This window comes from Anopheles ziemanni, chromosome 3, assembly GCF_943734765.1.
Source record: "Anopheles ziemanni chromosome 3, idAnoZiCoDA_A2_x.2, whole genome shotgun sequence".
NCBI classification, from domain to species: domain Eukaryota; kingdom Metazoa; phylum Arthropoda; class Insecta; order Diptera; family Culicidae; genus Anopheles; species Anopheles ziemanni.
Window position 1 is genome coordinate 18888722 of NC_080706.1, and position 13528 is coordinate 18902249.

The 13528-nt window shown below is 43.4% G+C and overlaps 1 protein-coding gene across 1 annotated transcript in view; it reads right to left on the bottom strand.

Moving 5' to 3' along the window:
- LOC131288068 (protein groucho) overlaps positions 1–13528 on the bottom strand; it is a 160943-nt gene that overhangs the window by 98706 nt on the left and 48709 nt on the right. Inside the window, exon 2 of the mRNA XM_058317168.1 lies at positions 4403–4438. Coding sequence (XP_058173151.1) covers positions 4403–4438 — 36 coding nt within the window. The remainder of the gene's footprint in view (positions 1–4402; positions 4439–13528) is intronic.

The following is a 13528-nucleotide window of genomic DNA, read 5'->3' on the forward strand; positions in this document are numbered from 1 at the left end:
GACAGCAAAAATCAGTTCTAAAAAGTTTTTGACCCATAAATAAATGAAAATGCAACATAAAAATTTTAGAAATATGTAATATCAACTCTTTGGGAAGCTAAGTTTATGCTAAGCCTTCAAAAATCGTTGGTTTAAAAAATGCTATAAACAAAATAATTTAAAAAAGATTGTACTAAAAAATTGTAATAAAAATGCTTGGTACGCAACGTGTTAAGCAAATCATATAATGCAGCTTAGATGAATTTAAAACAGCAATTAACTACTAAACACGTTGTATCTCAGACCGAATGGTGTCAATATCGGACGGTTTTCAATAAATCCACCGTACGGTCTCAATTTTGTTGATCAGTTTTTCACATTTTCTTTCACCATGAAGTGAACCATGCGGGAAACCAAAAAGCAACGACAGTCAGCAAATCTCTTGCCCTGCGTTCCAGCAACTCTTTGCCCTTACTCCATATCCATGGCGAACAATTTCGAACCTCCAACCTTCCCGGCACAGACCAAAGCAAACCGAGTGAAAAGAGAGGAAAAGTGTCACCGCTCCATGGAGTGGGGGGAAGGGGAAAATCTTAGAAACATTCCACCGAACGAAGAAAAGAAAAAACCGGCCCGTTAAAGGATCAGTGAATACGGTTCAGTGGATGGGGAAAGGGAAGAAAGGGTAACGGTAAGAAGGAAGCAAATTGAAAACGATGAAAATATGCTGACTTCGAGACTTCGAGCCCTACCTTCCCGGCGCGTCCGCTTCGGTCCCCCCCTTGTGTCTGTGAAGAGATTGCGTGCTGAGTGTGTTCGTCGCACAAACACGTGCACGGTGCGAAGAAAGAAAGGTTAAAAAAACCCTCGACGAGGCGTAATTGGGAAGACGAAAGGGTATTCGCCCGAACGAAAGGGAGTTCTAAAAGATAACGTTCTCCGGAGAGGTTCTTTCTCCTCCACCTGTGGACCCTGGAACCGGTGAGGTAACGGAGTGCAGGGCTTTGAGTGTATGTTTTTCCCCGGGAGCTGTTTTTCCAACCAGTTTGAGGGGGGATATTTTGTTTCGCTGGAGGAAGGCCGAACATTTTTTTGTAATCTTTTCACCCTAGTTTATTTTCTTTTCAAGCTCCCCCTGCGCCGAGGGCGTATAAAATAGATTCCTTAAGCGGAGCAAGACTTCCTTCCTTAGATCCTTAGATATCCACACTGCCCGGAAGGGGGGCGGGCAGGCGAGGGTCGAAAAGATTTCCATCGGTTTTGGTGTGAATGTAGAAAATTGGAAACCGGAATTAGGATCCGAATCACAGAAACACCAAATTTCTGCAGGGATAAAAGAAACCCCAGTGGAATGGGACGACGGTCGCGGAAACTGCGAACAGATAAGCCGGGGCGGAATATTACCACCAGAGTTTGGGTCGAAGAGAGAAAGCAACCCCCAGGTTGGGTGAACTTGGGAGACCAACACGACCGAAGACGCAACCGAATGGGAGTTTCCTTGCCATGGAAACGATTATGGGTTTTATGATGTTGTAGCAGCCCTTCCCAAATCCATACCATCAGAGGTGAACGCAGAGAAGCAGGCAGGGATCTCTGGAGCGTCCGTCCATTTCCCCTCCCGTCCTTTCGACCATGGGAAGGATTTTATTTTCTTTCCTCTCGACTTTTTTTCCCCCTTCTACTCCCTTTTCCCAGCAACTACAGGGCGGGAGTCGGTATGGTGGACGATTCGTTTTCGAGCTGTTTCCGTTTCTTACTCGCCTTCCTACCCAGCGCCGTCCGTCAGTTTTGCCACCAACTTAGCGGGGGAAAAAAATGGTCCGAAAGAAAGATACCGCTTGAAAACATATCCCCGGCGGAAGGGGCAATCCCTTTTTCGCGTGGTTTTGCTGCGGTACGATCAAAATGGGGAGCTCAAGCTTGCCGCAGCGGAACCATTGCGGAGCGGAAATCAACGGAGTGTGGCTGGAAAAATCCTTTCACTTGAGCGCGTCGGAACGAAGGAGGGGGCACGGGTCGAAGGTCGACAAAGGACGCACTTGCCGCTGGATAAAAGTGTAAAGGAAGCGGAAAATTATGTGCTGAAAACATTTCACGTAGCCCGTTTGCCACTTCCTTCTGGGGAAAAGGGCCGGAGACTACGGGGAAGGATGGCAACGCGTGGTAGTTGATGATGATGATGATCATCATCATCGAAGTCGAAGCCAGAGTTCCACCTTAGTGCGTTTTGTTTTTGTTTCTGGAGTATATACGATTTGAAGATAGCAATCAGTGTTTTTGGGTGAAGGTGGTTGCTAGTTGCTTCTGAAAGACTGTATAACAGAACACCAACGACAAGTTCTTCTTGAAGAGCTGCAGAGCGGAACGGAAAGTTGAAATAGCGAAGTGAATGACTGAGAAACATGGTTGAGGAAAACATAAGCAGTGTATTTAGATCCTATCACATTGTACCAAAAACGTGGCAGGAGGTACACAATAGAATGTTCATCACTTTTTGTAGAAGATACAAGATAACTTTCGTTAGGCTCACGATGAAACACTCATGATTAATCTTCTGGATGTTTAACACGTTGACTGTCAAGTGTTTTTAGTACACAGTTTTAGTGCAATCTTTTTTAGTAAAATATGCTTATACAATTTGTATGACTGACGGTTTTCGAAGACTAAGCAAAGACTTAGCTTCCCAAAGAATTAGTTTTTAATATTGCGCTTTCATTTTAATGTTGTATTTTCATTTATTTATGAGACAGAAACTTTTTAGAAATAATGGCGCTATCAAAAAAGATAGCCATGTCAGACAACGTGTTAAAGACAGTATTGGAAGATTTATTGGTTCAATAATAAGTATGTCTATTGAATATAGTTTTTAGGGAACTGGTTAACTACAACGGAAATTTTTTGAAAAGACAGCTTCTATTAGCTTCTTCTTATACTGTTTTTCAAACTTAACACGTTGACTGCCATGTCACCCAAAAGTGGGTGACAGCAAAATTCAGTTCTAAACAGTTTTTTACCTATAAATAAATGAAAATGTAACATAAAAACTATAGTAATATTTTATATCACTTCTTTGAGAAGGTAAGTTTTTGCTTAGCCTTCAAAAACCGTTGGTTTAATAAATATTATGAACAAATTATATTAAAAAAGATTGTACTAAAAAGGTGTGCTAAAAACGCTTGGCAGTCAACGTGTTAAAGCGTCAAATTAAAAATACTTTCTATATTCTCACCATAATGTTCGTATGAAAATTAGTGACCCAAGCAAAGAGTGGCACAACATTTTCATGATTCTACGATTTCTTAATTGAGACCGTTAAACCATCACAGGCATCGGGAAACTGAAACGGTTAATCGACTGTTCTTACCGCTTCCCGGGAACATTCGCAAAGGGAAATACTTCCCAAGAAACTTCTCACCGTCTCAGCCAAAGCTAAATGGAACCACGTCGGCATGTCAAGACCGCACAAGGGGCGGCAGATCAGGAAGCAGACGGCTATAATCTGCGAGTGTTAAATGATCAAAGCGAATGAAGATTCATTTACCCGGCGTCTAACAATTTTGTTTGGCTTCTTCAGGGCACCCGCACCAGCTTCCCCTACCATCTTTTCACCTCAACCGGTCCCCCAAGGGGCATCGTTGCCAGTTCCCAGCTGGTACTAATTTTCCACCAAAATACTCCGACTCGACCTCTCTTATACACCGAACCATAACCATCATCAGCACCGCAAAGCAAGTGTATCGAAGGAGGCGACAAATGGCGGTGGTTGGCGTATGGTTCTATACGTTTCTTTTCTTTCATCATCCTCACCCATCCTCGATCCACCCCAGCGAAAACCGACTCAACGTTTACCGTGCGCCTGTCTTTCAGACAGTTTTCCCTGGCGATGGATTCATCCCTCTCTTCCATACCGCTTCTTGCAGCCCTCGGGCGCCACGGGGAGGGGGAGGGGGGAATACTTAATGAATATAAATTCGTTTGAAATGTAATCAGAAAAGTAATTATCACGAAAACAGCGCGAGCTGCTCGTAAAGCAGCGACGACAAAGCGGTTGACGGGGCGCGGACGGGAGTGGAGTCGAATGAAATCTTGGAGCGAAATTTGCCAAATAGGCACAAATGGCCATGCCACGTGGGGTTTGGCATTGTTTTTGATCCCCTTTTCACCAAGCGCTCGGTACTTTTGTGGTGAAGCGTGAGAGTTCTGGGTAGAAGTAAATGTCTCAGCGAAGGTGATGAGCAAAAACCCGGATAAAGTCTGATTAATGGACGGTGAACATGAACCGGTTTGGTTTTTGATTAATACCAGCTACAAATTGGGTGAAATCTGCAATAACATGTCGACTTTAAACAACACAAATTCAACTGGGGATGAAATATATGGGAACAATATAATAACCACAAACAACTAAAATTAATATACTTACTCCTAAGTACGGATGGACGTATTTTGAAGAACTCACCTGAGAAAAGAGAAAAAAATTGATAAGACATCAGCACATGTAACATATTTTATTTAATTATTTGTTTAAATAACATGGTACGAGTACATTTCTTTTTTGAAAAGCTACCTTATATGATTCAATTCAAACAATTCGAACATTAACAAGAAGCATAACCATACGTAAAAAAGTACTGTTGGCAGCCTTATCTTTTTCCACAAAAAGCATTACTTAAGTTTCCTATACTTAACGATATAACTAAAAGAAACAAGTGCTGAAACATGTCGAAAACTGACAAATAAAAAGAAAACAGGCAGACGCATCGTACGAAGGTTGACAAGCTTCCGACAAATCTGTTTTGCCTTTCGGTCACCTCTGTTTTCGATTTTCATGTATTTTTCACGCTGCTATGAAGCTGGACGACAACACGCCCGATTGCAAAAAGGAAACCATTAAGTCCTTCTCGACCGAACGGTCATCGAAGCGTCGAAAACCCCGGCACGAAACAGCAAACGAACCGCTTACGCGACGAAACACCACGCTGATGACGCTCCAAAAAAGAGCTACCGATGACGATGATTATCATCGAGCGCCTCGGTCGGTCTTTTCCAAGAGTGGGAAAGCGAACACAACACAAACCAACAGCAAACGATGCTCAAATGGAAGGATTATTTTCTGTGTTTAAGCGAACTAAAGGTTATCCAATTTTCTCCCCATTTCGTGCTGCCGGACGAGTAGCGAGTAGAAAGCGGTTGCAGAAGAACTCGAGAAGATGTACAAACTCACCAGATCATCCCCGTTCCATCCACCGACCCCGAAGATAGTGGAAAAATAATACCGAGTGAAGCAAAATGAAAACTTTTCTCCAACTCTTGAAGCGAAAAACACAAATAACCAACATCGGCGAGGGAGACGCAAGACGTCTTTGGGGGAAACCGAGGGGAGGAAATTGGCAACTCCTGTAAAGAAATCTGACTCCTGTTATTCTTTTTCCACTTCCCTTCGGCAAAGAACGAGAGGATTCGAATTGGGAACATCTGCAGGGGGTTGGTGGAGCGAAAAGATGCTGGAAATTTAATTTGTCTAGCAGTTTGCTAAAGTGCCTTTCGGTCGAATAATGCACAGAAGAAGTATCAGAAGAGCGAAATCCTGCAGCCAGAGTCATCTTCGGTCCCCCCACCAGGACACAAGCAGCACCCTTTACGAAAGAGGACAATGGCTGAAGCAAAAAGTGAAGAAAGAGTGAGGGGCCAAAGCAGCAAAATCACGAGAAAATCTCCTACAGCGCTGGAAAACGCAATACCCCGGGATGGGAGTTGATAAATTATTCTCGACTAGAAAAACGAAACGTGCCAAGTGGTGATGACCTTTTTGCTGCCTGTTTGGTTCCGCTCGAACACCACTACTTATTTATTTAAGGCAAGAAGCAATTGGAAACGGAAAACGGAATTTAAATAAAGCATGCAAATTTGACTGGAATGCACGCAAGATAAGCAGAAGGAAACGGTTACAAAAAAATAGGGTTGATGTACTGAAGGGCTAAAAAGAAGGTTTTTGTTGCTTTTGATTCAATTCTATCTTTTGTTATACGAATTTTGGTACTTCTCTTGAGTATTGTTAAAACCTCCTATGCGATTTTTAAAAGAAAAAACGAATACTACAAATTTTCCGGTTCAATACTTAATTGCGACGAACAATTCAATAAATCCATTCCAAATAGGCACTTACATTTAAGATGGACAGTCTAACTTACGTTTTTCCATAATTAACTCTTGAAAATTTCATCATTCCAACCAACCTTTTAGATTAATTACAGGCAACCGTTTTTCCCCAAACAATAAACGACCGCTTGGCCATCCAAACCCGAGTTCATTGGAATTGGGAAAAAATCTCTCTCATCCCGGGTTGAGGAGGGTAATAAAAATTGTCTTCACGGACAATTCTATGCAAGCAAAATCTACACAAACCAAAGGCTGGCAACCGACGGACGGTCGATTTCTCAATGAAATATGTCCACCCCTTAATGGCAGGATGCAACATCCGGACGATCGGTACGGTTTTGCAAAGGAGCCACTTGTCGAGAATATTTCTTTCCATTTGGTTTTAATTAAGCGCGAATTTCACGTTTCCACTTGCACGCTAGCTACTGGGAAGAGAAAAAGACGGGACACACAAACACACACAACCCCTAATATTCACCCACCGTGCTTCGGAAGAGGGTGGAAAATCGCAAACCCTCACCGCTCACTGATGGGAAAAGCATATTCGGTCCCGCTTTTTTTTCCCCCGAGCGTTTTTCCTTTCTCAATCGTTTACCTCCAACCGCTCGCCACGCGGTGGAAAGGAGAGTAAATAAAACCGGGCGAAGGAAACGAGGGTCATTCAAATAAATTACCGGTGTCTTTTTCCGAGTCCGTATTGAAACCGTCCGAGACGCCTTTCCACCGTGTCGACGGAGTGGTTGGCTGAACTATGGCAAATGGTTCAACCATAAATTAGGCAGGGAATGTGGCAGTGGTTTGTTTTGTGTTGTAACACATTTTTATAAATCTACTTCATTCGATTTGGCTAAAATTCTGAAAAACAATAAAATTCATTCGAGTTTAAATTTGAGTTCCATTAATTCATTTCCCAAAATACGTATCCTTAATATTCCACAATTCATTCATTCCAAACCGAGGCCAACCAGATCCCATAGTGCACAAACATAACATCACCCGATTAATGGCGCGAACCGCGACCAAGAAGACCGGAAGCGGAAAACGAGAATCTGTACGCTTTCCATGGAGTGAAAAACAATTTTAATCACGTTTGCTTAACTTCATCCCTGCTCTATTTGGATCAAGCTAGATTCGGCCTCTCGTCGTCGCCATTCGGACCATTCTCGCCTTCCCACCAGACCCACCGCCCACCATTTCGCCCTTCGAAACACATCGAATTATCCGGCACCAAACATGCCGGCCCAGTCCATGGCAACGATAGGAAACCAAACTGGAAAAACCCGCCCCCCGATTGACCGAATATTCGCCATTTGAAGTGATTTCATTTTGTGGATTTGCAAACGGATCCCTTCGAGTTTCGGCACTACTCCAGCCTTCCTCCCGTTGCACAAGCATGCACAAACGCCAAGTTACGGGTGATGGGACAAGTGCCCGATGGAGAAGGGTGTATTTTGGCAGCAAACTTTGGCAAATTCCGCAAACGTGCGGGAAAGCGAGGCCATCGTGAAGCAAAGGGTGCGCACAAAGCGAGATCATCAACAGTTCAGGCCAAACTCAGTTCACTCACCCGAAACCACCCCATCACCTGGGCTGGGGGTGTTCGGGGAAACATTCCGGAGCCGGGTGGAAAAACGGTGGAAGGTGGGGGACATGGCCAGGCGTATCCGGACAAACGGGTAGCGTCGAACGAGAGCCATGCTGCTGCCGTACCGTTTTGCGTTAATTAGCTCTTCAGCACTTTTCCGTATCCGGTTACGGCGAAAGAAGGGAGGACAAACCCGAGGCGGATGCAAATGATGAAAATGTTCAGCAAGTGATGATCGAACAAGGGGCTGCTAACGGGCGGGTGGTGGTTTTTGAGGGGGAGGGGCGAAAACGGGAGACGAGAATGGATTTCAACCGGAATTCAAACCGAGCGCGGGGTTGGACAAGAAACCGTAAAGAATCGAAATAACGAGACCCTCCAAAGGCGATCAAACGGTTCGTATACACACACACACACACACACACACATACTGGTGAACCTGTTTTACGGAGTCATAAATGATACAAATTGTTCATAGGGAGAAAACTATTGAAAAACCTAACAGAAACAAATTCACCAACAATAAAATACTGAAACTTTGCTTCGCATGTTGTGCTGAAGAAATACTTATAAACTGTGTTTGTGCAGATTAAATTCAAAATAATTTGAGAAATAATACAAACGCAAATATTATTGCATGAAATATTCTAAAACTTTCGATTTTATCATCAAATTTTACATTCAGTGCTGAAAGAATATATTCCACTTTTCAATGAATATGTTAGATCTTCAGTTGCAATATTTGTAAGTACGTTACAATAAATAATTTTGTTTACCAATGAACGAATCGTTTATAACATGTTCATCTCTTCGGAATCTTGAATACTAACATGTAAAATCGGATATAAATTACCTCAGATATAATTGAATATCATTAGCCTCTTTCGCGTTATCAAAACAGGCACACAATGACAACATCTTTAAGCTTCCAACCAATTTCTATGAATAAAAATATATGCTAAAATAGCCTCCTCCACTTTTGGAAAGTGTTCCGAAAATCGAAAACAGTCCATCTACATAATTGCATCGCAATCAAATATTAAACAAACAAAATCTCAACCCACCACATCACCCACCCCAACAGGCATTTCAAAAATGATTTCCCTCTCTTCGTAGCGCAAAACGGGGGAAATTCGATACGGCAATCAAATTGTTACATGCATGCCCATCCCGTCCCCCTGAACACCAAACATCGCGCCACCGTCGTCGGTACACGGGTTTATGGTTTCAATATTGATAAGAGGTAGCCTTGTGCATCCCCTCGAGTATCGCCCCTATTTGAGCCACATCAAGCAAGCGGTGCGTGCTTGCAACCACCCTTAAATCCCACCCCGAACGGTTCGGAGAGACCAACAGGGCGGGAGGCGGTTGGCAAAGTAAAACATAATGCGTTTCAAGCCGATTGATGCCGGGATTTGCTATGACACGGGGAATTATGCTGTCAAGCCAATGGCGGCGTGTGTCTCCAGGGAAAATTCGACTCCCTCGGTGAACGTTCGACCGTTGCATGATGATGCCGGTGACGATGATGGTGTTGCCCCCCGATGACGACAATCTACTGCCAAAAACGGGGGGAGGACATCCGTGTGTCATATATTCTGGGGGCGTGAAAGGTTACTTCAAATGCATTGAATGTTTCCATAGAAGATATTAACATGGCGTTGTTCAGGAACCGATGGGTTCATTTGAGTGGTGAAACGAGCATGGAATGAATAAATTATCCAATAATTTCTTTCCATCCAAAACTAGTAATAAGATACAACTTTGATGATTGTCCTGTCGGTAGTTAAAACAATCCATGTCAATACACTATGACAATAACAACATATGAATATTAACACGTTGAATGCCATGTCACCCAAAAGTGAGTGACAGGAAAACTCAGTTCTAAAAAGTTTTCGACCCATGAATAAATGAAAATGCAACATAAAAATTATAGTAATATTTTATATCAATTCTTTGGGAAGCTAAGTTTTAGCTTAGCCTTCAAAAATTGTTGGGTTAATAAATGTTTTAAAAAAATTAAATTTAAAAAGATTGTTCTAAAAAAGTGTGCTAAAAACGCTTGCCAGTCAACGTGTTAATGAACATTATTAACTATAGGTTTTAGCCAATACAAAATCAATAAAATTTATAATTTGGGAAGAGATTGATATAACAAAAATGTGTCCCAGATGTGTAAGAATCAACTAAAACTCATTTGAAAACAACCTTCCTCCACTACAAACCCTTGCGCACGTGCCATTCTCGACAAACACCGCACGCTTTCACTTCAAAGTCCGACGGTGTCGACTGCTAATTGCTTCATTGGACTCCTCTAGACAGTTAGTCAAGCTCCACCGGTTTGGAAAAGGTGCAGACGGACCACGAAAGAAACCCTGTGTACACTACGTTCCGTGTCTTCACCGTTATGGTCCCTTTCCCTCTCTCCCTCTCTCTCTCCCTCACTCTGGAGACTAATGTTCGTAGCCGACGGCAGAGAAGCTGGCAACGTTTCAACAATTTAACAACGCAACCGTAAAACCAACTCCTAAAAACCACACCTCATCCATCCTTGATTTTCTTCCTGCTTCCGCCGCCACCATCATCGCCACGAATGCCACGCGTTAACCGTCCTCCAACCGTCCGTTTAGAACAGTAACAATTTTACGCTTCTGGCCATTTTGGGCTCTTCCGCTCGTTGCCTCGAGCCTGGAGAAAGATGGGTAAGCTTCAACGAAGAGGAAGAAGATATTCCAGCAACAAATACGTGCCAACTTTCGCAAACCAAGGCTCTCTCTCTCGTCCCATTTTTCCGGAACAGTCTTCCTTCGTCCGGTAGCGTTGCCGAACGGAAGCAACCCCAAGACAATTCCTCCGTGCGGCCCGAGGATCGTTTTAACCGTATTTAAAGACTCTTTTCTCTGCCCGAAGCTGCCCATGGAAATGAGATACCATAACACACAGACACCCACCCACACACACACACACATAAATACATGCAATATAACCTGGAAAATGCCCCCTGGGGAGCGGATGAAACGAGCAGTGCCACCGACGCCGTCGACGACGACGACAATCGCATCGACACGAAACACACACACACACACACACAAAATCCTCCACCACCACCTGCGGCCACACCGATACCCCTGGACAGATTAGATAATAAACGAAGTGAAATTAATTAGCTTATCAACGTGCCCGGAATGGTTGAGCGGCTCACAAAACAACTGGCAAATTAAAACGTGCGGCGTCCGCCCAGCAAGAAAAAGAAAAACAAAGAAAAAAGGACGAGAAAATACATCGGCAAATCGGCAAACGAGCCAACTTTGCCGTCACCGTGCGAAATGATACGTCCCCTCGTATAACTGCGAACCGGTGGAAAGTGTGTGGACTCTGCGAGCGCCCACTTGCTTCAAGAAAAATCGCAAAATTACTGCAGCGGGAAAACAACATTTAATGATAATGATTTAAGCAGGCAAAGTTAATTTGATACGACACGCCACACGTACCCAGGCCTGGCATCCTGCGAGGGCGTTTAGAACTTCCGAGAAGTAAACGTTTACGTTTAGCTTCAAGTAAGTTGCGAGTTGCGAATGTTAAATAACTTTTTGTCTTCGGGCATTATTTTTGTCTAATGGAGACGCCCAGTTATTCACGTTGGTTAGTCGACATACAACCTTGTTAATATATGTGCTTGTAGTTTTGATGGTCCTATAGTTGTATAGATTACAACACATTATCAGAGAGTAGCTTACACCTGTATAAGTGAAAGTTCACTTAAAATTGTACAAAAAATCTTAATATAACACCCAACATGTAAGATCGTAAGAAAATCTGAAGAGAACTCTGTGAATGATCGAATTGAATCGATGATGACTGTAATTGATGGGTATAAAAATATAAACAGTTAAAACGCAAACAAATTATAATTTACATATAATTTAGATTCCTTTCCCTTAACGTTTTCGCAATGCATGTGGAACAAATAATCCCAAGTAACATTGCCAAGACCTATTAGACTTCAACAAGTTTTATCAATGTTTTAACATGGGTGTACCAAGTCCAATTGGTTTTATAGAGGTTTCTCAGCAGGCAAAATAGTTTTAATAATTTTGACATCCTTAAAACCTTTTGAGGATAGCTATAAAACCGCTCATTAAGTCTAAAATCTTAGTAGACTTGAAGAGTCTGTAAATACGCTGTTAAGTCCTTCTTAAAACCTTCTCTTAAAACCAATCAGTGATTTTTGGTCTAGAAAAGGTTTTAAGGGATGGTTTTGACAACGTTCTGTAGAGTGGGCCCTCTTACACTTAAAACGGGTTTATGAAGGTTTTATCACAGCCTTTAAGATATTTTACTCTTAAGATGAGACTTAATTATGAGCATGAACAACATCGTTAGAACCATGATAAAACTTAAAATGTTACTTGGGAATGTTTCGCTAAAAATATGTAAATTATTGTTCCAAGAAGTTCTTCTTTTAAAAACTCTCTTTCGGGTTTCCCCGGTAAGCCAACACACTGGCCTGGAAAACCATCGGTGATGGCAATGATATCCTGTTTCCTACTTTCGATCTCATTTCTTCATCATGTTCCTCGCACAAAGAAGGTGCTCGGTTCTGCCGTTACGAAATCATACGAACGATTGCGGTTTTCCGTGCGGTACCATTGACGAGTCAGTGACGAAAACGATGTAGGAATTTCTTCAACCATCACTCGAAGTCACTGGTAGCACCATCATCATCATCATCGTTCGCTCTCGCGTCTGAAGAAAATCCTGGCAAATATACAAGCCATTTCAAGCGAGCCTCAAACCTCGCCCGTCGCAAGCTTGTGATCTGCCATGTCACTCCCTCCGTCGGGTGGTTTTCTCCACTCGAAGGTAGATAAACTCTTGACGTGAAACAACTTCCTTTCTGCCGGTTTCCACTTTGTGGCATTACATTCCACTTATCCCTTCCCTTTTTTCCGCCGGGTGAACGGTGGGGGAAGGAGAAAATCTTTCGTCAGCTTTTTGGCTCCTTGCAGCATCACACCCTGGAGCCAATCTTGCTTCCCCGTACCAAGTCGTTTTCTCAAGACGAGACACGACACGACCGCCCCGTTCTCTCTCTCTCTTTCACACTGCCCACTTACGCTCACTCTGTCTCTGCGCAATTCGTTCCACACAAAAGTTTGGCTTTCGACAGTTGTGGTTTTCTATCCGTTCCCTTCCGGTCCGCCCATTGTTGCCACTATCCCCCTCCTTGGCCAAGACCAATTTGAGCCAAACATCCAACAACTTGACGATAAACCAAAACTCTCGCCCCCTTTTCTCCCTTGTCTTTCCGTGTTGCCCCGAATCGTCGGTGCAGCTCGTCACCATGTTTGTGCTCTCTTACAAGAATGTTTCTGCGGTTTGCCAGCATTCCCGGGAGCGCCGCCCCACACACCTTCCGCTTGCTCGTGTACGCTCAAAAATCATCACCCACGGCAATCACCGATCCTACCCCACCCGACTAAACCTCCCTCCGCCATTGGCAGCGGTTTGGGCTCCCGTTTACCCTTCAGCTTGTGGTTTCATGGAGCGAAGCTCTACGATGTGCGGTTTTGCTGTGAGCATCAAGTGCGAAACTTTATTTAAGCTTCACCAAATCAAGCACACATACACGCCCACACGCCCACACGCCCACATGCAACCTTATGTACTCTCAACCGTACAACGAAACACAGCTCCACTGGGTTAACTTTCTTGAACATTCCTTCCGGATGCGGTGGAAAATGGGTGGAATACGGACTTTGAGAATGATAGCCAGAGTGCCAGATAAACCAGATGGGAAAG